The sequence below is a fragment of the Ovis aries genome, chromosome 2 (assembly GCF_016772045.2).
Source record: "Ovis aries strain OAR_USU_Benz2616 breed Rambouillet chromosome 2, ARS-UI_Ramb_v3.0, whole genome shotgun sequence".
NCBI classification, from domain to species: Eukaryota; Metazoa; Chordata; class Mammalia; order Artiodactyla; family Bovidae; genus Ovis; species Ovis aries.
In genome coordinates, this window is record NC_056055.1 from 203,887,290 (window position 1) to 203,913,691 (window position 26,402).

Sequence of the window (26,402 nt, forward strand, 5' to 3'; positions counted from 1 at the left end):
CATTAAAGAAATACAAATGAAAACTACAATAAGATACTACTTCAAACCCACCAGGATGGCTATAATTAAAAAAAAAAAAATAACAAGTTTTGTAGAAGACATGGACCCCTCATACATTGCTGGTTAAATGTAAAATTATGAAGCTGCTGTGGAAAAGTTTGTCAGTTTCTGAAAAAGTTAAACAGAATTATGATACGATTTAGCAATTGCACTCTTAAGTATATACACAAAAGAATCAAAAGCATACATTTACACAAAAAGCTGCACATGACTGTTCATAGCAGCATTATACATAATAGCTAAAAAGTGAAAACAACCAAATGTCCATTAACTAATGAGTGGGTAAAAAATGAGGTATATCCATACAATAAAATATTTGGCAATGAAATGAAGTATTAATACATGCTACAATAGGAATAAAACTTGAAAACACTATACTAAGTGAAAGAAGTAAGTCACAAAGGACCGTATATTGTATGGTTCCATTTGTATGAAATATCTACAACAAGCAAATCTATACAGACATAAAGTACATCAGTTACTGTTAGGGCTGGTGGGGCATGGAGGGTTTGGAGGTTATAGGCCAAGAGGTATGGGGTTTCTTTTAGGGGTAATAGTAATACCCTCAAATTTATTACAACAATGGATGTACAACTGTATGAATATACTTAGTGTCACTGAATTGTACACTTAAAATGGGTGAATGGTATAGTATCTGAATTATATCTCAACAAAGCTGTTAAAAACTAAACCTTATAAGTAATCAATATTTACTGAATGTCACACTATCAGAATATGAAAGTATAGAAACTATGCTCAAAATCCTTCAAGCTAGGCTGCAGCAGTGTGTGAACTGAGAACTTCCAGATGTAAAAGCTGGATCCAGAGATCAAATTGCCAACATACACTGCTGCTAAGTCACTTCAGTTGTGTCCGACTCTGTGCGACCCCATAGACGGCAGTCCACCAGGCTCTCCTGTCTCTGGGATTCTCTAGGCAAGAACACCAAGAGTGGGTTGCCATTTCCTTCTCCAGCGCATGAAAGTGAAAAGAGAAAGTCACTCAGTTGTGTCCGACTCTTAGCGACCCCATGGACTGCAGCCTACCAGGCTCCTCTGTCCATGGGATTTTCCAGGCAAGAGGACTGGAGTGGGGTGCCACTGCCTTCTCCGCAACATACACTAGACAATAGAAAAAATAAGAGAATTCTAAAGAAAAACATCTGCTCCATTGACTGTGCTAAAGCCTTTGACTGCATGGATTACAACAAACTGTGGAATATTCTTAAAGAGATGGGAATACTAGACCACATTACCTGCCTCCTAAGAAACCTGTATGCAGGTCAAGAGGCAACAGTTGGTATTGGACATAGAATAATGGACTGGTTCCAAATTGGGACAGAAGTACGTCAAGGCTGTATATTGTCACCCTGCTTATTTAATTTATATGCACAGTACATCATGTGAAATGCTGGGCTGGATGAAGCACAAGCTGGAATCAAGATTGCCAGGAGAAATATCAATAACCTCAGATATGCAGATGACACCACCCTTATGGCAGAAAGTGAAGAGCTTCTTGATGAAAGTGAAAGAGGAGAGAGAAAAAGCTGGCTTAAAACTCAACATTCAAAAAACAAAGATCATGGCATCTGGTCCCATCACTTCATGGCAAATAGATGGGGAAACAATGGAAACAATGAGAGACTTTATTTTCTTGGGTTTCAAAATCACTGCAGATGGTAACTGCAGCCATGAAATTAAAAGATGCTTGCTCCTTGGAAGAAAAGCTATATCTACATCTAGACAGCATATTAAAAAGCATATTAAAAAAGAAGAAACATTACTTTGCCAACCAAGGTCTATATAGTCAAAGCTATGGTTTTTCCCAGTAGTCATGCATGGGTGTAAGAGCTGGACCACAAAGAAAGCTGAGTACCAAAGAAGTGATGCTTTTGAATTGTGGTGATGAAGAAAACTTTTGAGAGTCCCTTGGACAGCAAGGAGATCAACCCAGTCAATCCTAAAAGAAATCAACCCTGAATATTCATTGGAAGGATTGATGCTGAAGCTGAAGCTCCAACACTTTGGCCACCTCACGCAAAGAACCCACTCATTGGAAAAAATCCTGATGCTGGGAATGACTGAGGGCAGGAGGAGAAGGGGATGACAGAGGATGAAAAGGTTGGATGGCATCACTGATTTACTGAACAAGAGTTTGAGCAAACTCTGGGAGAAGGATGGGGAAGCCTGATGTGCTGCAGTTCATGGAGTTGTAAAGAGTCAGACATAGCAACTGAACAACAACAAGAGAGGGAAAAATAAGCAGTGTCTGATCATTATTTATTTAATTGGAGAAGAATTACTTTACAATATTGTGATGGTTTTACATCAATATGAATCAGCCATGGTATACCTGTGCCCCGCCATCCTGAACTCCCCCCCTACCTCCCTCCCTACACTATCCCTCGATGTTGTCACAGAGCACTGGCTTTGGGTGCCCTGCTTCATGCACTAGTTTTCTGTTTTACATATAGTAATGTATGTGTCTCAGCGCTCTTCCATCAAGTCATCTCTCCCTCTCCTCCTCCCACTGAGTCCAAAGTCTGTTCTTTCCATCTGTGAGTACAGGGCAGTAAAGGAGACACAGACATAAAGAACAGGCTTTTGATCATTATTTTTAACTATCATAATTTTAAAATAAAACTCTATATATGAAACAATGCAGTGTGTTAATTACCTTAGGTTCCTTATGTTCTAATCCTGGGGTAAGAAGTCCTTCTAAATAGCTAGCTTTTTCTGCCCATGTACTTAGATGTCTATATTCTTTTTTCATTTTTTCCAGCCTAAAGAAAGAATCAGTCACAGACTTAAAAAGTGACAGAAGAATATATATGGTATGAATCAAAGAACAACATATACAGTATGATACATTTATATAAAGTTCTTAAAGAAAAAATCAACAATATATTGTTTAAGGATACAAAGGAAAAAGAATGATTACAATAAAATTCAGAGTAGTAGTTTCCTGGAGAGGGATGTAATCATATAAGGGCATATAAAACACATTATAATATTGGTAATGTTGTATTTCTTAACCCTATATTGTAAATATCTAGGCAATGGTCTTATTATTTTTAAGTTATACACATATATTTTAGAAATTATTCTATATATATGTTTCATTATGTAACCAAGATATACGTATTTTTTAAATTATTCAGTACATATATATATTCAGTATTAAAATAAATAAAAAGACAAGAATTTTGTTCCTAATCCAAGAAATTTATAATTGTCAAGAATTAAATGGAAAAGAGGAAATGTTTCTCAATTTTTCATGAGGACACTGATCTTGATAATAAAGCATAACAAGGACATTACAAAAAAGGAAAATTAGTTTAATTTCACTCACAAACATAGATGCAAATCTTACAAATAAAATACAATTTTAGTACAAAAAAATCTAGTGGTATAAGGAAAAGATAATATACCATTAACAAGGTGGCTTTATTCCAGGAATATAGGGATATTTTGACATTAACAATAAAACATATAATTTACATACAATTTAGCTGATTAAAAGAGAAAAATAATTTGACAAAATCCCATGGCCATTTATGATTAAAATAAAAAACTCACAGAAAACAAAGAAGAGAAGGAATAATTTACTTTATTTGGTATAAGACATCAGAAAAAAAAACTACATAAATAATGTGTTTGGCTTTTTAATGCTATGAGCTTTGCCATGAAAGATCCTAAACAAAATAAAGATATCCACTATTTATAACAGACATTAACTGGAGCTTCTAGCCAGCACAGAATGACAAGAAAACAAAGTTACGGATTAAGGATTGGGAACAAAGAAACAGCTGTTATTACTTACAGATGATTGTTTAAATAAATCCCCCCAAATGATACCACAGTAAAGTATTATGAATATAAAAGTTTTATAAAACAAGGAAAATTCCAAGATGGTGATAGAAGCAGTGACAGTATAGTTTTTGAATCTTCCCAAATATCTACATAAAAACTCACAGTATCTGGACAGCATACCCCAAAACTTACAGGCAACATTTACAACAAAATCATGTGACAAGGTTTTCCTATTAACCCCATACACATAAGACTTCCATGGTATCAGTGAATATCTGGGAGAAAGCAACGGGTATAACAGGGGCATCTGATGAACGTGAGAATAAGTCATCCCCAAACAGCCAACAGGCAGTCACAAGAAAGCCCAGCCAGCCAGTTTGAGAATAGCAGTTGAAACTGGGAGGGTTTTGCTCATTCCGTTAGTGGATGAGTACAAAGGATTCATGATAAGAACTAAGAGGACTGGAGTAGTCTAACCACTGAGAATAATCAAAACTGACCACCCAGGTCACTGCTTTGAGACAGGGCTTGCAGAAACCTGGGTTTCCTACAATGTAGGCACATTCTTTAGCATCTGAACCACCAGGGAAGCCCCACTGTATTTTTAAACACCAAATAAAAACTTCAGAAGTGGGAGCTCTGTGAAACTAGAAGAGTTTTTTAAACCAAGTCTTCTACAAAAAATTCATGAAAATAATTTCATATAAGACAAGCAATAGAGAATTATCAGGGCCGAAGTATTGGGTTGACCAAAGGGTTTGTTCATTTTTTCCCATAAGATGGCTCAAGCAGCACTTAGTGGTTCAGTTCAGTTCAGTTCAGTCACTCAGTCATGTCTGACTCTTTGCGACCCCATGAATTGCAGCACGCCAGGCCTCCCTGTCCATCACCAACTCCCGGAGTTCACTCAAACTCACGTCCATCGAGTCTGTGATGCCATCCAGCCATCTTATCCTCTGTCGTCCCCTTCTCCTCCTGCCCCCAATCCCTCCTAGCATCAGAGTCTTTTCCAATGAGTCAACTCTTTGCATGAGGTGGCCAAAGTACTGGAGTTTCAGCTTTAGCATCAATCCTTCCAAAGAACACCCAGGGTTGATCTCCTTCAGAATGGACTGGTTGGATCTCCTTGCAGTCCAAGGGACTCTCAAGAGTCTTCTCCAACACCACAGTTCAAAAGAATCAATTCTTCGATGCTCAGCTTTCTTCACAGTCCAACTCTCACATCCATACATGACCACTGGAAAAACCATAGCCTTGACTAGACGGGCCTTTGTTGGCAAAGTAGTGTCTCTGCTTTTCAATATGCTATCTAGGTTGGTTATAACTTTTCTTCCAAGGAGTAAGCATCTTTTAATTTCTTGGCTGCAATCACCATCTGCTGTGATTTTGGAGCGCCCCAAAATAAATTCTGACACTGTTTCCACTGTTTCCCATCTATTTCCCATGAAGTGACGGGACCAGATGCCATGATCTTAGTTTTCTAAATGTTGAGCTTTAAGCCAACTTCTTCACTCTCCTCTTTTACTTTCATCAAGAGGCTTTTAGTTCCTCTTCACTTTCTGCCATAAGGGTGGTGTCATCTGCCTATCTGAGGTTATTGATATTTCTCCCAGCAATCTTGATTCCAGCTGTGCTTCTTCCAGGCCAGCGTTTCTCATGATGTACTCTGCATAGAAGTTAAATAAGCAGGATGACAATATACAGCCTTGATGTACTCCTTTTCCTGTTTGGAAGCAGTCTGTTGTTCCATGTCCTGTTCTAACTGTTGCTTCCTGACCTGCATATAGGTTTCTCAAGAGGCAGGTCAGGTGGTCTGGTATTCCCACCTCTTTCAGAATTTTCCACAGTTTATTGTGATCCACACAGTCAAAGGCTTTGGTTACCTTCACTCAAAACAATTTTGTTAGACTGTATTGTGACAGTTGCTAAATAAGTATGCATTTAAACAATGATCAAAATTGGTGAACTTTTGTGTACCCACTTTAATATTGAGGACAGAAGAAAAGAAGCAACATTTTCAGCATATTCTGCTTCATTATTTCAAGAAAGGTAAAAACACAACAGAAACACAAAGATTTGTGCAGTATATGGAGAAGGTGCTATGACTGATTGAACATGTCAAAAGCAGTTTGAGAAACTTTGTGCTAGAGATTTCTTGCCAATGATGCACCACAGTTGGGTAGACAAGTTGGAGTAGATAGTAATCAAATCAAGACATAAATTAATCAATATTATATCATGTGGGAGGTAGCTGACATACTCAAAACATCCAAATCAAGCATTGAAAATCCACACGTTTGGTTATGTTAATCATTTTGATGTTTGGATTCCACATAAGTTAAGTGAAAAAATCCTAGACTGTATTTCCACACACAATTCCCTACTTAAAACACATCAAAAATATTCCATTTTTAAAACAAACTGTGATGGGCAATGAAAAGTCAATACTGCATAATAATATGGAATAGAAAAAAGATCATGGGGCAAGCAAAATGAACCACCACCAACCAACCACCAAAGGCCAGTCTTCATTCAAAGAAGGTGATTTTTTGTATATGGTGGGTTTGGAAGGAAGTTCCCTATTATGAGCTCCTTTTGGAAAACCAAATGATGAATTTTAATAAGTACCTCTCCAATTAGATCAACTGATGGCAGCACTCAACAGAAAGCATTTAGAATTAATCAACAGAACCACATAATCTTCCATCAGGATAATGCAAGACCACATGTTTCTTTGATGACAAGGAAAAAACTGTCACGGCTTGGCTGAGAAGTTCTGGTTCATCCTCTGTATTCACCAAACATCGCACCTTCGAATGTCCATTTATTTCAGTTTACAAAATTCTCTTAATGGAAAAAACTTCAATTCCTTAGAAGACTGTAAAAGGCACCTGGAACAGTTCTTTGCTCAAAAAGATAAAAGAGTTGGGAAGATGGAATTATGAAGTCGTCTAAAAAATTGGAGAAGGTAGTAGAACAAAATGGTGAATACATTGTTCAATAAACTTCTTGGTAAAAATGAAAAATATGTCTCTTATTTTTTACATTAAAAAAAAAAACAAAGGAATTTTTTGGCCAATCCAATAGTTATAAGAAGAAGATAATACAGAGCAAAATAACATTCTTAGATTGCCGAAATACACAAGAAAGATATCACAAATCTGGGAGTCAGTGAGCAGAGGGGGACCCATTCTTCTAGAAAGAAGGGGGTTGGGTGGTACTGCCATTCCAGAGAAGACAGAGCAACAGCCATCCATGTCACCGGAATCCAAATAAGCTGAGGTTCAGCAGGTGGAGCTCAGGGAGCTACTCTGAGTGGAGAAGCTGTTATGATGATCTAGGTGTGTTTTACTAAGCCAAGAATTGAAGAAATTTGTGCATTTCTATTCAAGATGGTGAAAAAGCCTCTGAACTCATTCATCCCCTCCCAAAGATGCACCTAATCTATAGCTGTGCAAGAAAGAAATCCAGAAGTAGAAATCCTGCTGAAAGAAATCTAGAAATAGCTGAGCAACTCTGAAACACTGGACAAATGAAAGAAAACTCACAACAAAATGGGTAAGAGAGGCTGAGACACTTTCATCATAAACCTAACCCTGACATAATGCCATACAATTGGGAAGGAATCTACTTGAGGACAGAAAAGTTTGGACTCTACATCTAGTGCTCCAAGTTCAAGACTGTCACTTTAAAGACAGGCCCTGAAAACACCTTGCTAGGTCACACCTTGTGACCAGGAGACACACAAGGTTAAAAAATAAATAAATAGTTCTTAATGGGTTCACTAAGGGTTTGCCATACCTGTTTGCCCAAGGCTCAGCACAGTATAGGCAAATTGGTACATCTCCCAGTCCGTCCCCAAAAAAAGCCTACTTGAATTCTGTAAAAGCTGCTGCTTGAGGGTCAGGCCTCTAATTTAGTATGCTTCTAGGAGAAGGCAATGGCACCCCAATCCAGTACTCTTGCCTGGAAAATCCCATGGGTGGTGGAGCCTGGTAGGCTGCAGTCCATGGGGTCGCTAAGAATCGGACACGACTGAGCGACTTCACTTTGACTTTTCACTTTCATGCACTGGAGAAGGAAATGGCACCCCACTCCAGTACTCTTGCCTGGAGAATCCCAGGGACGGGGGAGCCTGGTGGGCTTACATCTATGGGGTCGCACAGAGTCGGACATGACTGAAGCGACTTAGCAGCAGCAGCAGGAAAGCAGGGAAGTCAGCAGACTCCATAGCTCCCTTCTCTCCTAGCCTGACCCAGATCACCAGTGTCTCCAAGGAAAGAGCTTGTACACACAACCGGCATCCCAGATTTTGTGGCTGCCATCGGAGGCACAGGTCCCCGGATTGCCTGACGTCATAGTCAACAGGGTTTGCATTTTCCGGTCCACAGGACTACAGCACACAAAGAAGTTCTTAATGGGTACAAGAGCTACCAACCCTGTGCATATACACACAGACCCAGCACAGAGAGAACAGGAAAAAAAAGTCTTACCAGTTTCTCCTTGGAAGGGTTCTAACTACATACTTTTCCAGCATCTACCTGGGGGTTCAGCCTTCCAATCAGCTTGAATGTAGGTGCTGACTGAAGTCCTCCCGTTTGGGACACTGACAAGTCTTGACACACCCTCAAGTCTTGGGAGGGTCACTAAAAACAAAGAAGGTGACTGGGATAGTCACAAAGGTGTGAAGGACAACCAAGAACTTGGACTAGGCTGATAATAAGGTTCATTTCCTACATGAGCCCACAATACCAAAACTAACAGAGGTGGTTGTTTTATCTAATGTTCAGGAACCAATATGGAGAGTTAGGAAAATGAAGTAAGAGAGGAGTAAGTCCTAAACAAAATAATAAAACTCCAGAAACATAAGTTCCAAACAAAAGAACAAGATAAAACTCTAGAAACAGACATAAATGACACAGAGATAAGTGACTTGCCTGATAAAGAAATCAAAATAATGCTCATAAAGATGTTCATCAAGGTCAGAAGAAAAATGCATGAACAAAGTGAGAATTTCACATAGAAGCAGAAAATACTAGAAAGTATCAAACAGAAATCACAGAGCTGAAGAATACAATAACTGAACAAAAATTCAACAGAGAGATTAAGAACAAACCAGATGATTCAGAAGACAGGGTCAGGGAATGTGAAGACAATGTAATGAAATTCATCCAATCAGAGAAGCAGAAAAGAATAAAAAAGAGAGACGATAGCTTAAGGAACTTACAATAAACCATCAAGTAGACCAATATATTTATTACAGGGGAACTAGAAGGAGAGAGAAAGAAAGGGACAGATGCTTACTCAAAGAAATAATAACTGAAAACTTCCCCAACCAGAGGAAAGAGATACCAGATCAAGGAAGTCCAGACGGTTCCAAATAAAAGTAATTCAAATAACTCACACTGAGACACATTAAAATTAAATTGCTAAAAATGAAAGACAAGGAGAGAATCTTAAAAGCAGCAAGAGAAAAACAACTTGCTATGTACAAAAAAGCCACCATAAGACTATGAACAAATCTTTTAGCAGAAACTTTGTAGGCCAGAAGAAAGTGGCAATCTTACACCCAAAGTGCTAAAAGAATAAAATGGACAACTAAATAAATCAGCCAAAGACCATAACAAGAGACAAAAATGTCATGTTTACTAACAAGACATTGTAAATCAGTTCAGTTCAGTCACTCATTCATGTCCAACTCTTTGCAACCCCATGAACCGCAGCATGCCAGCCCTCCCTGTCCATCACCAACTGCTGGAGTCTACCCAAACCCACGTCCATTGAGTCGGTGATGCCATCCAACCATCTCATCCTCCATCGTCACCCTCTCCTCCTGCCCTCAGTCTTTCCCAGCATCAGGGTCTTTTCCAATGAGTCAGCTCTTCGCATCAGGTGGCCAAAGTATTGGAGTTTCAGCTTCAACATCACTCCTTCCAATGAACATCCAGGACTGATCTCCTTTAGGAGGGACTGGTTGGATCTCCTTGCAGTCCAAGGGACTCCCAAGAGTCTTCTCCAACACCACAGTTCAAAAGCATCAATTCAACGGCACTTAGCTTTCTTTACAGTCCAACTCTCACATCCATACACGACTACTGGAAAAACCATAGCCTTGACTAGATGGACCTTTGTTGACAATCAATTTACAATTGTAAATCAACCATATTCCAATAAAAATTATAAATAAATAAACTTTATGGAGGGCTTCCCAGATGGCATAAGTGGTAAAGAATCCACCTACATGCAGGAGACATAAGAGATGCGAGTTTGATCCCTGAGTGGGGAAGAACCCCTGGCAACTCACTCCAATATTTCTGCCTTCAGAATCCCATGGACAGATGGGCTTGGAAGGCTGCAGTCCATAGGTTTGGAGAGTCAGACACAACTGAAGCAATCGAGCACACATGCACAAACATTATTAAAAGAATAAAACATATGACTAGGGGGAAAAGGGGTTTCTTGATGACTCAACTCAATGTTTGTGAATTAATCTATAAGTCCAGTAAGCTATGCATACACATAAACACTATTTTTAAAATATTCAAGAGTTCTATTTCTGGCAATGATAGAATAGGTTATTTCAGACAAACCATCACACTGGACAACTGAAAAAAACTGGACAAAATATTTAAAAATTTTTTGTTTGGAAGCATTAGTCAGTTATAAAGGCAGCAAGGATTTTCAGAGCCAAAATTGCAGACAGAAAAGAAGTCTGGAGACTTTGAGCCCATAATTTGGAGCCATTTTCCTTCAAGTATTTGTGGTGATGAAGAGTTCAGAGCTCTGAGATAAATATGTAAGAATGAGGGAAAACCAGAGTTCAGACCCTGCTAAGGATGAGAAGCCATGGTAAACACCTAGATTTTCAGTTGGGACCCTAAAGGGTTCTTCCCCAAGAATAAATGCCTCCTTAAATAGTGTACCCTGGTTGCCTCACACTAGTGTCACTCTTTTTTTTTTTTTTAATTAGAGGAAAATTGCTTTACAATGCTGTGTTGATTTCTGCCATACAATGACACAAATCAGCCATAATTACACATATATCTGCTCCTTCTTGAGCCTCCCTCCCCTCTCCCTATCCAACCACTCTAGGTGATCACAGAGTGCCAGGCTGGGCTCTCTGTGCTTTATAGCAACTTCTCACCAGCTATCTATAGTAAACCATAAAAAGACTAATGTTCTTTTGTACTTTCTCCCTTATAATGAATTCTCACCCCTTTTCTTCCCATGTCAATGACTTTCTACCACAAACCCTTAAAAGGAATGAAAGCCCAAATCACTTCATTCTCAACTGAATTAAAACGATCTAGGATTGCTTAGTGTTCCTAGGCTAGTTGGCAACCAGATGCAAATGTATTTATATATTATCTGTAAAAAATATATAATCAAGATCCTCAAAGTAGTTCTACAGATTTTCAAATAGAATCTTTGGCACTTGATAAAAACAACTAGACATGTGAGAACAGAAAATATGACTAAAAACTATGAGAAGATAAACCAACAACAGAAACAGACTTTTAGGAAATCCAAATAATCAAGTTATCAGGGATGAACTTGGAAATAACAATGATTATTATGTTCAAAGAACTAAAAGATAAGATTGAGGATTTTGGCAGAAAAGTGGCACTATGAAATAAATTATGAAAATTCCATAACTGAAAAGGAAATAACTGAAATTAAGAATTCAGTTGGCTTAACAACAGATAAAGAACACAGATTCAATGATTATAAGATAATCAGAAGAAATATCTAAAGCATAGAGAAAGAAAGATAGGAAATGTAGAAAAGACCATAAGAGATCTATAAAATATATTGTTGAGTGAAGAGGCAGAGCAAATATTGTACTTTCTCCCTTATAATGAATTCTCACCCCTTTTCTTCCCATGTCAATGACTTTTTACCACAAACCCTTAAATATGCTAAAGCAAAACTCTGGAATAACCTCTGGGCATATGAAATATCACCATGATGAAGTTTTCTGGACCAATAGCAAGCCCATGTCTCAAAGGAAAAAATTAATATATACATAACACATAACTCAGATGAAAATTTTGTTTTGTTATGGTCTGGTTTTTTACCTTTCCCGGGGTTGTTGCTGAAGTTTTTCAAGTTGCACGACAGCTGGCTGGTTGGACTGGGATGCGGTAGTTGGCGCCCCAACAGTAACATTCAGGTCTGGGGATAAGAATGCTGGATATGCTATTGGCTGTGGTATAATAACATTTCTGGAAAATGGTAATAAAATTAAATATCAAAATTATACAAAAGTACTCTTCTAAAATAAATGTTAGCTACTACTTTTGAATCATTCTCTGTTTTAAACTGTAAGCTCACATATCCACATTGGACCGGTGGAGAACAGAGCTAGGAAAGAGGAAGTCAGAAATACTGAGAGAGTGGCCTTTTGAGTACTCCTACTACTAAGATTTTGGAGAAGGCAATGGCACCCCACTCCAGTATTCTTGCCTGGAAAATCCCATGGACGGAGGAGCCTGGTCGGCTGCAGTCCTTGGGGTCGCCAAGAGTCGGACATGACTAAGCAACTTCATTTTCACTTTTCACTTTCATGCATTGGAGAAGGAAATGGTAACCCACTCCAGTATTCTTGCCTGGAGAATCCTAGGAATGGGAGAACCTGGTGGGCTGCCATCTATGGGGTCGCACAGAGTCAGATACGACTGAAGCGACTTAGCAGCAGCAGCAGCAACAGCAGCAACTACTAAGATTATGGATAGCAATGATGAGAAAGGAGAGAAGGATCTGAAGTTCTAAGGAGATGTACAAAGTATTTGAGCCCAGATTTCTCTCCTTATCTCTAGGTTCAAATCTTTATGCCATGGCCCAGTCAAGTGGACACAAAAATTAACCATCACAAGTTCATCCCCTTGTCAACTTGGCACCCATAAACATCTCCTTACAGCATGCTTTATTTACAAATGAGAAAATAAAAAGGTCATAATTCACCTTACATGATACAACTCTCCTTCATACATGTAGCCAAAAACTCTAGCTCCTTCCCTGTAAGAGGACATAAAGTCCTTGGGTGATGTTTACTCTCTGCTTAATATCCTGAAACTTAAATAACTATGACATAAGGTTAACAATACTTAAGTATTATGATATAAAGTGAATACATGTTATGTTACATGATAAGGAAATGAGAGAATAATAAATTATATATATATATATATATATATATATATATATATATATACATAAATTTTCTTCCCAGGTTACTGAGTAAATTGGCCAGAGCAGCATACCCAAAGGAATATGTTGTCTCCAAAACTCAAGAATCCCAATAGGTGGTATGTCTCTTTTTTGGTTGTAGGAGAGCCCAGACACAATAACTTACCCTTCACCTCAGCAGGAATATCTTAACAAGCCACATGTCTGGATCCCTAAAATTTCGCTTTAGTAGTAAAAATGTGTCCGAGTTGCTCAATAGTGTTCAACTCTTTGCAACCCCATGGACTTGTAGCCCACCAGGCTCCTCTGTCCACGGAATTCTCCAGCCAAGATTACTGGAGTGGGTAGCCACACCCTTCTCCAGGGGATCTTTCCAACCCACAGACTGAACCCAGGTCTCCTGCATCACAGGTAGATTTTTTTAGCATCTGAGCCACCAGGGAGCTAGAAAGTCTTCAAATTTTATCAGACTTACATTGAGGTAGAAAGCCCTCAAATTTGATTAACATTTCCCATCTTCTGATATGCAAATATCTTACCAATAGGTCTACAGTAGTGCTGCTCACTAAGTCAAATCAGCATGTCATCACTGGAAGGGACAGTGTATACCTTATATAAGAGAAAGTAATCAAGAGTCTTGTCTACTAAATTATAGAGTTGGGAAGAGATATATCTCTGAGGTAGGACAGTGAAGGTGTACTACTGGTCTTGCCTGTGAAAAGAAACTGTTATGGATGGTCTTTATTAGCAAATATGGAGAAAAAAAGCATTTGTCAAATCAAGAGTTGCAGGCCAGGTACTGAAGATGTGTTAATTTACTCAAGCAATAAAACCACATCTGGTACAGCAGTTGCATTTGGAGTCACCACCTGGTTAAGCTTACAATCATCTACCGCCATTCTCCAAGATACATCTGTCTCAGCACAGGCAAGATAAGTGAGTTGAATGGGGATGTGATGGGAACCACCATCTCTGCATCTTTCAAATCCCTATGGTGGCACAAATCTCTGCCATCCCTCCAGTAATATGGTATTACTTTTGGTTTACCATTGGAACCTCTAGTGACTTCCATTTGGTCTCTCCCACTGTAACATCCCTCATTTCACAGGTCAAGCGAGGTATTCACCAACTGCTGAATATGTCTGCATTCTAGAACTGAGGAAATAACTACAGGATGGATTTGGGGACCAACTGGGCCCCCTGTGAGATGAATCAGAGTTAAAACTTCCTTGACCACCTGATCTCCCTAAGCCACTATTCTAAGTGGTAGACAACAGTGACATTTTGTTGTTCAGCTGCTCAGTTGTGTCTGACTCTTTGCGACCCAGTGGACTACAACATGCCAAGCCTCCGTGTCTTTCACCATCTATCAGAGCTTGCTCAAATTCATGTCCATTGAGTCAGTGATGCCATTCAACAATCTTGTCCTCTGTTGTCCCCTTCTCCTCCTGCTTTCAATCTTTCCCAGTATCAGGGTCTTTTCCAATGAGTCAGTTCTTCACATCTGGTGGCCAGAGTATTGGGGTTTCAGCTTCAGCATCAGTCCTTCTAATGAACATTCAGGATTGATTTCCTCTAGAATTGACTGGTTTGATCTCTTTGCAGTCCAAGAGACTCTCAAGAATCTTCCCCAATACCACAGTTCAAAAGCATAAATTCTTCGGCACTCAGCTTTCTTTATGGTCCAACTCTCACATCCATACATGACTACTGAAAAACCATAGCTTTGACTAGATGGACATTTGTGGGCAAAGTGATGTCTCTGCTTTTTAATATGCTGTCTAGGTTGGTCGTAGCTTTTCTTCCAAGGAGCAAGAGTCTTTTAATTTCATGACTGCAGTCACCATCTGCAGAGATTTTGGAGCCCAAGAAAATAAATTCTCTCCATTGTTTACCCATCTATTTGCCATGAAGTGATGGGACTGGATGCCATGATCTTCATTTTTCGAATGTTGAGTTTTAAGCCAGCTTTTTCACTCTCCTCTTTCACTTTCATCAAGAAGCTCTTTAGCTCCTCTTCGCTTTCTGCCATAAGGGTGGTGTCATCTGCATTTCTGAGGTTACTGATATTTCTCCTGGCAATCTTGATTCCAGCTTGTGCTTCATCCAGCCCGACATTTCACATGATGTATTTTGCATATAAGTTAAATAAGCAGGGTGACAATATACAGCCTTGACATACTCTTTTCCCAATTTGGAACCAGTCTGTTGTTCCATGCCTGGTTCTAACTGTTGCTTCTTGGCCTGCACACAGGGTTGTCAGGAGGGAGGTACGGTGGTGTGGTAGTCCCATCTCTTGAATAATTTTCCAGTTTGTTGTGATCCACACAGTCAAAGGCTTTAAATGAAGCAGATGTTTTTCTGGAATTCTCTTGCTTTTTCTATGATCCAATGGATGTTGGCAATTTGGTCTTTGGTTCTTCTGCCTTTTCTAAATCCAGCTTGAGCATCTGGAAGTTCTTGGTTCACGTATTGTTGAAGCCTAGCATGGAGAATTTTGAATATTACTTTGCTAGCGTGTGAGATGAGGGCAACTGTGCGGCAATTTGAACATTATTTGGCATTGCCTTTCTTTGGGATTGGAATGAAAACTGACCTTTCCCAGTCTTGGGGCCACTGCAGAGTTTTCCAAATTTGCTGGCATATTGGGTGTGGCATTTTCATGGTATCATCTTTTATGATTCAGGTTACTTTTGTTCACTTGACCTAGAACTTCAATGCTAATACAGATCAAGCAAGAATTTAGTAGACTTCCTGTATATTCTGTTTCCAGGAATATCATGATCGACTATCCAGTGCCGTGGTTCTGCATGAGACAGACTACTCTGCCGCTTCAACTCTGCTGTCCAGCATTGTACCCACACCTACCTTGTGACTCGGGATCCAATTCCTCCCAATTCATTTAGGCTTTTCATTCTGGTGACTGCAGTTCCCACTGCAAGGTCTACTCAGAGAAGAGCAATCACAGGGATCTTCAAGCGTGGGGATTCCCTCACAAACTTTTTTCTCAGCTTCATAAAAATCAGTGTGCCTTCTGCAGCCTCTCAGAATAAGTAGGTCTTAAATGACAAATCCTCTCTAACACTATAATCTCCCTAAACCTCTGAATCCCTTCCTCTACATTAAACTAAACTAGGTCTGGTTTTTCAATTCACTCATAGTGGGTTATCATTTGGTCCATGTTTCAGTAACCAACACACTGTAAGGAGTTCTATGTAACCCCTCAAGCTGCAAACTAAACATACAATCTCTACTTAGTTAGCCCATGTCAGTAAATTTTTTATATGACCCAACTTAATGGTCCTGCCGCCATTATACCATACCTTAAATATCCTTACCGCTACACATCCCCTGGATTTTTGGATATATAAATGAAAAAACTCAGGCAGTTCTTTTTAGAGTGTAATGCACTTCCTCATGGGTCACACTCTGAACCTCACCTTTAGGAGCTTGCTGGGACTTGCATCTAGTTATAAGCCTAAAAGTAAAGAGGGGTTGCGAGGGTGAGTCTTACGGAGAATCAACATCATCTTGCATGGCAACTGCCTCAGAAGAGGCGATTACTATTTCCGCAAGCAATATGAGTTAATCTTCTGAGATGGAGGCAGAAAGCCCACCTTCACTTTGCTAAGGATAGAGACGTCACTGGCAAAGGAGGTATATCAGAATTTATGGGCTCAGTGTCCCCAGTTTCATCAAGATTTTCTCCTATTTTCCCATTCTAACTTGAAGATTCCACTTAGTCCCAATCAATATTCTCACTTTAAAAGTTGACACCTTCTGAAGCTGGGAGCTCAGTTTGCCTTGTAATTCAGCCAGCTGCAAGATGAAATTCTGCCTTTGATTCTTAGTAATCTTAGTATTATGGCTACAGGAGATCAGGGTCTCCTTCAGAACACACATGGAAGATTTCAGGTCATTTACACAAGGCTTGAGCTGGGAATTTGAATCCTTGAGCAAACTCATTATGTTCACTAGTTTGACAAAAATGTTTGAAAGTATCAAATATATAGTCACTCATATCTTTGCTTATAAATTGTTGATTAAGGATATCCAATGGTGATATTTTTCACATCACTATTGCCAGGTCATGCTGAGGAGTATCAGGGTCTTTTTACCACTAGAAATGGAGTCATTAGAGTCTTTAAATCTAATCAGATTAGAGAGATAACTTCAGAAAACTCAGAACCAATTCAGAAAACTCATCCTTAATCTTCTGTTTCTCTCAAGCCACTCTCAGTATCAAAATCTGTATTAGTGAGAGGTATTCAGAGAAACAAAACAAGTAAGCTGGGGGAAGGCGGTGCGGGGTGGAGAAAGAGAGAGAGAAGTTCAGACTCCAGATCTAGGAAGATCTGATGTTTCCATTCAAGTCCAAAGCCAGGAAAAAGCTGCCATTTCAGTCAAAGGCTATTATTCAGAAGGAGGAATTCTCTCCTACATGCGGAAAGGGCAGATTTCTTTGTTCTATTCAGGCTTTCAACTGATTGGATGAAGCCTACCCAATGAGAGCAATCTGCTTTACTCAGTCTACTGATTTAACTGTTAATCTCATTCAAAACTCTCTTACAAAAACATCCAGAATAATGTTTGACCAAATATCTGGGAACCCCATGGCCCAGTCAACCTGACACACAGAATTAACTGTCATACCCATCTAGCCATTGCCTTCATTCAGACTGTCAGTGCCTCTCATGTAGACTACTGCCACAGCTTCCTCCAGTCCTTGATCTCCAATACCAAACTAATTCTGTCTATATGCAATCCTATTGACTCCCTCACTTAAAATTCTTCAACGGCTCTACATCTGAAGTATTTCCAAATTTTCCCAATAAAGAACTCCTGTGGGTAGAGGACAGTGAAGGTATCTGGAAGTGTAGCTTAATGCAATCAGACATAAACCACATCATTTCCTGGAATCGTTTTGCTATCTTGAAAATTTATGTGACGTTTAAATTCTACTATATAATATGTAGATGTTAATTTTAAGATAACATTTTCCCTTTCAAAATCTTTGAGCAAAGTAATACTCCAGAAAGATGCACCATATTTTCCAGTGCCTTTCTGTTCCCTGCCACACATGGGAGGACTCAAAACAGTAAAATTTACTCACGTTTGAGAAGTATAAACTTACAATGATGATAATGGTGATGATAAAACATTTATTACTTCAGTAAGTAGTTAACAACTGAGAATTTTGTTATTTGCTACCATGTTCCAAATGCTTTATACATAACTTATTTAATATTACAATAACTCACCTGAGTAGTTGTTATTTTTACTCCATTCAATAGATGAAGCACAAACAGCTGAAATAACTTGCTCAAGGTTGCACAGCTAGTACGTGGGAGAGCCCACATGGTCTGGTTCTAGAGCCTGACCTCTTGACTGCTACATCTTGCCCTGACTGCTGCTCCAGCTCATCTCCTACTGCTCCCCTCCTTATTCCTGTGTACTTTGCAACCCACAACTCACCACTCACTGTTCTCCATCATAACATAGCCTCTTATGGCTCCCACCACCCTTACAAAATCAGCCTGGTGCACCACTACTCATGTTTCAAGCCTTACATCCAGCGCTTTTTCTTTTGCGGATCCTTTCTTCATACTTTCCTCCTAACTCCCCTAAAAAGTATAGGAAGCTCCCTGGCTGTGTCCCACAGACCTCATGTGTATCTCTAGGAGGGCTCCACCTCATTCATATTACCATATTTTTTACATGCTACCTTTGCATTAAACCTGGGGTACAGTAAACATTCAATAAGTGTCTACTGAATCAATGGATGGATACAAAATAAGTCAATAAACATAAGAAAAACATTAAACTTTACCATTTTAACAAATCACCAATATCAAATGAACAAAATTTATTTTTAATGATAATGCTCAGTGTTGACAGGACAATCAGCTCTTCAGAATATAATTTCCTATTCTATACCTAATTTCCTCAATCCCATTTCAAGTATTTTCTATTCCTTATTCTTGCATAGCACCATACATTAAATATCTCTCTCAGGTGCTCATTTTTCTTTGATCTATCTTTACTGCTGAAATTTCAAGACTAATTTACATACTATATTTTAAGTTACTTTTTGGCCCACTAATGGCATTTTTTGACCATAAGCTTTTTGCTGAAAATTTAGAAGTAACCAACGGAGTGTGTGGAAATGGACGTAATGCTACCATACTGCAGAACAGAAAATGCAACTATTAGGCACCTTGATCTTAAAAATTCCTCACCTCTTTCTGCAAAAGGAATATTGCACTGGCCAACTTCCTCATTAGGGTTCCACTCCTTTCCCTCCTTTAGTCACAAAGTTGGCAACGCTTCTCTTCTTTTTCTTATCTCCAGACCTCCTCAACTACTCTCTCCAGGGCTACATCCAGAAACTCAAAATATCTTCCACTTGAGGCAAAAACAATTCACTGCTTTCTTTACCTTGGAGACTAGCTCATTCTGGACATGTCTTAAGACAATAAAGATGTTCCACCAAATGGATTACATGTTTTAAATGACTGTTAATAAGACTTTAATACTCACGTCACAGGGTCTGTTCTTTCTGGAGGTGGTGCAATATCCATAAACATAGATGGCTTAATAATTTTCTGAAGTGGTTTTAACTGAAAAAAGTAATAAGTACATATTAACACTGTTTAGTCACAATTTCAGTTCATCCTAGTATGACTATTTCCTGGACTTATATGATATATATATATATATATAATTATTTATATAATGAAATGAGGAAATGAATTAAGAGAAGAAGAAAGAATTAACATTGAGCACTGAGTATACAGTCCATGGAATTCTCCAGGCCAGAACACTGGAGTGGGTAGCCTTTCCCTTCTCCAAGGGATGTTCCCAATCCAGGGATCAAACCCAGGTCTCCCGCATTGCAGGCGGATTCTTTACCAGCTGAGCCACAAGGGAAGCCCATATATATAAAAGGAGGAAATTAATTAAGAGAGAAAGAAAGAATTAATTTTGAGCACTAAGTGTCTGCCAAGAATTTTACATCTTCAATATTCTGTAATCCTCTCAATAATTCTATGAGGTAGGTAAGTATCTCTATTGTACAGGTAATACTAACGATCAGTAATTTGTTCAAGGGCTACCGAATAGGCATGAGAGTCAGGGTTTGAATGTAACTTCATCTCACCAGTGCAAGTACTCTTTATACATTACCATGATAGGTAAGCAGGGGATATGCAACTGAAAAGTTCATAGACATAAAATCAAGTAGAACTTTTATTAAACTTCCCACTCTTTCCCTTATAACGCCTTCATTCCTAGTTTTTAGTAGAATCCACCTAAATAAAATGCAATACCTGCCCAGTTTATTTGAAAAGGACTTATCTCTGGGATTGTTACATGTTATATTCACACAATACCTACCTCAGAAGTTAGTGCTCATGAACTGTGACTGTAACAAAAGGACCAAAAAATTAAGGATCCCTATATGGCCCAATTCATGATAAGAAAATAGGCAGAATGAACAGAAGAAAAATCAAGGGGGAAAAGAAAAAAAGCTCGTGTCTAGCAGCTTTCATCATTACATATTTGTGATCCAAAATGTATTTAAAAAATTATGATATACCATAGGTAAAATTTTAAAATGCATTTTATAGGGATTTCTGAGTTAACCAGCAGTAGACTTATTTAATCAAACTGATCTACTGACTCTAAATTCCTAATTTAAAAAACCAAGAGTATAAAAAGTAGTAAAAGCTGAAAATTAAAGATTATATGTAAAGTATAGGGGTTCTTTCTTCTATAAAACAGAAGTACTAATGAGACCGGATTTATAAATGCCCCAAAGCTGTGACAATACCCAGAGATATCAATAGTTCTTTCAAATACTTAATGAGAATATATGTTGGTAGATTATTGGGTAGATTTTTCTAGACCAATTCCTTGAAAAGGTCATTACTGACAATAATTTCCACTATAGGAATCCAGCCTAAGGACAAAATGAAAGAAAAGGATAAAGGTTAATGTATAAAAATCTTCACTGCAACTTTGGATTATACACAGCAAATTTAAAGAGGTAGGCTTAAGTTAGAAAGATATCTTCGTTGGGCATATTACTTTCTTGATGAATCAAGAAGAGTTGACAGTGAAACAATCATGGTGAGAAAGGACTCTATGTGATTAGAGTACAAAATATCTGAATAACATAAATGACTCCATTCTAATGATTTTTAGATATAAAAATACACTCACTTCTTGAATATTTAATTTTGTTTTCAATCACATAAGTATGTTTGTACACAGACACTAACACACAAAAGTTTTAAAATAAAGACATCCTGAATAGATTATCATTGTTTAAAAATGTATAAACAAACAATGGTGAAGTTTCATTTTTCTTTAGACTAGAGAAAAATGTCATTCTTTTTAAAAATATTTATTTTAAAGAACATATCAAACTGGAAAGGGAAGAGGCTCAGGAGGATTATATGACTAAAGAGCTGCAATAGAATTATTTTTAAAAGAGAGAAACTAACCTGATGTGAAAATCCATAACCAAAGTTTCCATAGGAGAACATAAATTCCACCTCCACCCTGCAGATAAACTAAACGTGCCAAATTTATTTTATTATTTGATCAGAAAGATATTTGAATGGAGAGTTATAGCAAGTGATATTTTTACTTCACAAATCTTTAAATTAGAAAAAACCAAAGCATGAATCGCTTCATTAAAAAAATTTTTACAGAAGTAATTCCTAGGTAGGAATTTATGGTGTTCTGGAAATATTTAAAAATTTTTTAAAAAGCGACTTAAGGAATATTATATGATTAAGATATGAAAAATATCAATTTAAAATTGCTAACAATTATGCTGAGATACATACATACATATGTATTCATAGACATGTATATATGTTTTAAGTATTTATTCACACTTTTCCCATCTCCACTTTCATTTTAAGATATATTTTTTATTTAGAAAAAGTGAGTTCATCTCTCTGAACCTCAGCTTGCTCATATGTGAAATGAAGGAAGGAATCAGAGGTTATGACCTCAAATGTTCTTCATTCTTTCTTTAATGTTCCTTGTCCTCAATTTGGTTTTTGGGAGGAGAAGCCTCTCAGAGTACATGATCAGTTAATCAAGATAATTTTTAAGTACTTAGAAAGAAATTCAGTAAGAACTGTAAACACCAATTTAGAGACTGCTCAAGGAGGAAAATAATTCTTCCTCAGTTCAGCAAGTGAGGATCCTGAGGCTATACAGTCAAAGCAGCAACAAGAGGCATTTTACTCTCTTACCCAATGATTTCTAATTTTTGTGTTCACCATTTAGCAGGAAGATAGCAGCATTTTTTTTTAAAGTAGAGATGAAGTTTTTTGAGCAAATATTATACTTTCTCTTTAATATGTTTACATTAACTCAAACAGTGACTGGAAGTGTACGAAAAAATAAAAACAATATCAGAGCAAAGTTACACGAAATGTGCACACAAGGCTTTGGAAGTTTCAGTAAAGTTCTTACTGTGTTTTTATTCAACATTTGGAGTTCTCCAGTAAAGCACCCTTTCTAGAAAAAAGAAACAAGAAAATTATTAAATATAGAATTACTGATATAGTCACGGTGTCACTTGTAAATTTCTAAATCATTTCATAAATTTAAAAAAATCAGGTAAGGATTTTTAATGCATATATGATCTAATAGCTAAAATACAAAAATAATGAATGTTTGGAAAAAATAAAACTTCCAGGTTGTACCAGAAATAAATGTTAATATTTACATTTGTGTTTTAAAGAAAAATGTCCCTACTACTTCTACTTAGAGGAACCACCAGGTCTACACACCTTTTGAGGGGTAAACATGGTTCTATATGATAGGCTGACTCATGACAGAACTGAGTGCTTCTCTCATCTCTTGGGGACTGTTGGGATCTTTTTACCCAAGAAAACCTTTGGTATTGAGAGGATAACAGGCAGGAAGGCCAGGAGTCTCCAAACGGAGGAAATAGGCTGCAAAGTGTCAGACATTTTTTCTCTCACTCATAAGCGGCAGGATGAAACAAACTAGTGTTACATTTTTTCCCCTTCTCTATACAAATTTAAAAAGAGGTTTCTCATAAAATTCTATGCTGCCATAGTGATACCTGGTTCCACCTGAACTTAACTTTTCTCCAACCTTGAGCTAACCAATGCATTTTTCTTATGGAAATGTTTGTCTTAAGCTATGTTAATATGCTACGTATTTACCCCAAACTCTGCCTTCAAGTAGGTTCCGCCTAAAGGCTCAGAACCGACTTGACAAACCGGTACGTTACACTCATACATAGTTCATCAGACACTCTGTCTATCAGATCTAGTCCCTTAAATCTATTTCTCATTTGCACTGTATAGTCATAAGGGATTTGATTTAGGTCATACCTGAATGGTCTAGTGGTTTTCTCCATTTTCTTCAATTTCAGTCTGAATATGGCAATAAGGAGTTCAAACAATAGTAAAGCTTAATAAAACTAAAAGCTGGTTCTTTGAAAAGATAAAATTGATATAGCCAGATTCATCAAGAAAAAAAGAGAGAAATACCAAATCAACAAAATTAGAAATGAAAAAGGAGAGGTTACAACAGACAAGGCAGAAATACAAAGGATTATAAGAGACTATTGTGAACAAGGTAAGGAGCAGTGACTGTGCTTTGCTAGAGCAGCCATGAAGAGATACCCCATGTCCAAGGTAAGAGAAAACCAAGTAAGATGGTAGGCACTGAGAGAGGGCATCAGAGGACAGACAGACTGAAACCACAATCACAGACAAGTAGCCAATCTGATCACATGGACCACAGCCTTGTTTAACTCAATTAAACTAAGCCATGCCCGGTGGGGCCACCCAAGAAGGGCAGGTCATGGTGGAGAGGTCTGACAGAATGTGGTCCACTAGAGAAGGGAATGGCAAACCACTTCAGTATTCTTGCCTTGAGAACCCCATGAACAATATGAAAAGGCAAAAAGACAGGACACTGAAAGATGAACTCCCCAAGTCGGTAGGTATCCAATATGCTACTGGAGATCAGTGGAGAAATAACTCCAGAAAGAATGAAGGGATGGAGCCAAAGCAAAAACAGCCAGTTGTAGATGGGACTGGTGATAGAAGCAAGGTTCGATGCTGTAAAGAGCAATACTGCATAGGAACCTGGGATGTTTCCAATCAAGGCAAATTGGAAGTGGTCAAACAGGAGATGATAAGAGTGAACATTGCCATTCTAGGAATCAGCGAACTAAGATGGACTGGAATGGGTGAGTTTAACTCAGATGACCATTATATCAACTACTGTGGGCAGGAACCCCTTAGAAGAAATGGAGTAGCCATCATAATCAACAAAAGAGTCTGAAATGCAGTACTTGGATGCAATCTCAATAATGACAGCATGATCTCTGTTCATTTCCAAGGCAAACCATTCAATACCACAGTAATCCAAGTCTATGTCCCGACCAGTAATGCTGAAGAAGCTTAAGTTGAACAGTTCTATGAAGACCTACAAGACCTTCTAATCAACTCCCCAAAAGGATATCCTTTTCATTATAGGGGACTGGAATGCAAAAGTAGGAAGTCAAGAAACACCTGGAGTAACAGGCAAATTTGGCTTTGGAGTACAGAATGAAGCAGGGCAAAGAGTAATAGAGTTCTGCCAAGAGACGAACTAGTCATAGCAAACACCCTCTTCCAACAACACAAGAGAAGACTCTACACATGGACATCACCAGATGGTCAACACCGAAATCAGATTGATTATATTCTTTGCAGCCAAATATGGAGAAGCTCTATACAGTCAACAAAAACAAGACTGGGAGCTGACTATGGCTCAGATCATGAACTCCTCATTGCCAAACTCAGACTTAAATTGAAGAAAGTAGGGAAAACCACTAGACCATTCAGGTATGACCTAAATCAAATCTCTTATGACTATACAGTGGAAGTGAGAAATAGATTTAAGGAACTAGATCTGATGGACAGAGTGCCTGATGAACTATGGGCGGAGGTTCATGACATTGCACAGGAGACAGGAATCAAGACCATCCCCAAGAAAAAGAAATGCAAAAAAACCAAAATGGCTGTCTGGAGGCCTTACAAATAGCTGTGAAAAGAAGGGAAGTGAAACGCAAAGGAGAAAAGGAAAGATATCAGCATCTGAATGCAGAGTTCCAAAGAATAGCAAGGAGAGATAAGAAAGCCTTCCTCAGTGATCAATGCAAGAGAGGAAAACAATAAAATGGGAAAGACTAGAGATCTCTTCAAGAAAATTAGAGATACGAAGGGAACATTTCATACAAAGATGGGCTCAATAAAGGACAGAAATGGTATGGACCTAACAGAAGCAGAAGATATTAAGAGGTGGCAAGAATACACAGGAGAACTGTACAAAAAAGATCTTCACAATGATCACTCACCTAGAGACAGAAATCCTGGAATGTGAAGTCAGGTAGGCCTTAGGAAGCATCACTATGAACAAAGCTAGTGGAGGTGATGGAATTCCAGTTGAGCTATTTCAAATCCTGAAAGATGATGCTGTGAAGGTGCTGCACTCAATATGCCAGCAAATTTGGAAAACTCAGCAGTGGGCACAGGACTGGAAAAGGTTAGTTTCCATTCCAATTCCAAAGAAAGGCAATGCCAAAGAATGCTCAAACTACCACACAATTGCACTCATCTCACACTAGTAAAGTAATGCTCAAAATTCTCCAAGCCAGGCTTCAGCAATACATGAACCATGAACTTCCAGATATTCAAGCTGGTTTTAGAAAAGGCTTAGAGGAACCAGAGATCAAATTGCCAACATCCACTGGATCATGGAAAAAGCAAGAGAGTTCCAGAAAACATCTATTTCTGCTTTATTGACTATGCCAAAGCCTTTGACTGTGTGGATCACAATAAGCTGTGGAAAATTCTGAAAGAGATGGGAATACCAGACCACCTGACCTGTCTCTTGAGAAACCTATAGGCATGTCAGGAAGCAACAGTTAGAACTGGACATGGAACAACAGACTGGTTCCAAATAGGAAAAGGAGTACGTCAAGCCTGTATATTGTCACCCTGCTTATCTAACTTCTATACAGTGAACAGCATGAGAATTGCTGGGCAAAGTTGGCTTAAAGCTCAACATTCAGAAAACAAAGATCATGGCATCCAGTCCCATCACTTCATGGCAAATAGATGGGGAAACAGTGGAAACAGTGTCAGACTTTATTTTTCTGGGCTCCAAAATCACTGCAGATGGTGATTGCAGCCATGAAATTAAAGATGCTTACTCCTTGGAAGAAAAGTTATGACCAACCTAGATAGCATATTCAAAAGCAGAGACATTACTTTGCTGACTAAGGTCCAT

The 26,402-nt window shown here is 38.3% G+C and overlaps 1 protein-coding gene across 1 annotated transcript in view; it reads right to left on the reverse strand.

Moving 5' to 3' along the window:
- C2CD6 (C2 calcium dependent domain containing 6) overlaps positions 1-26,402 on the reverse strand; it is a 124,339-nt gene that overhangs the window by 71,548 nt on the left and 26,389 nt on the right. The window contains exons 6-10 of the mRNA XM_060410242.1: positions 22,557-22,601; positions 21,569-21,637; positions 19,602-19,681; positions 11,951-12,097; positions 2,737-2,842 (exon numbers count right to left, since the gene is read on the reverse strand). Coding sequence (XP_060266225.1) covers positions 2,737-2,842; positions 11,951-12,097; positions 19,602-19,681; positions 21,569-21,637; positions 22,557-22,601 — 447 coding nt within the window. The remainder of the gene's footprint in view (positions 1-2,736; positions 2,843-11,950; positions 12,098-19,601; positions 19,682-21,568; positions 21,638-22,556; positions 22,602-26,402) is intronic.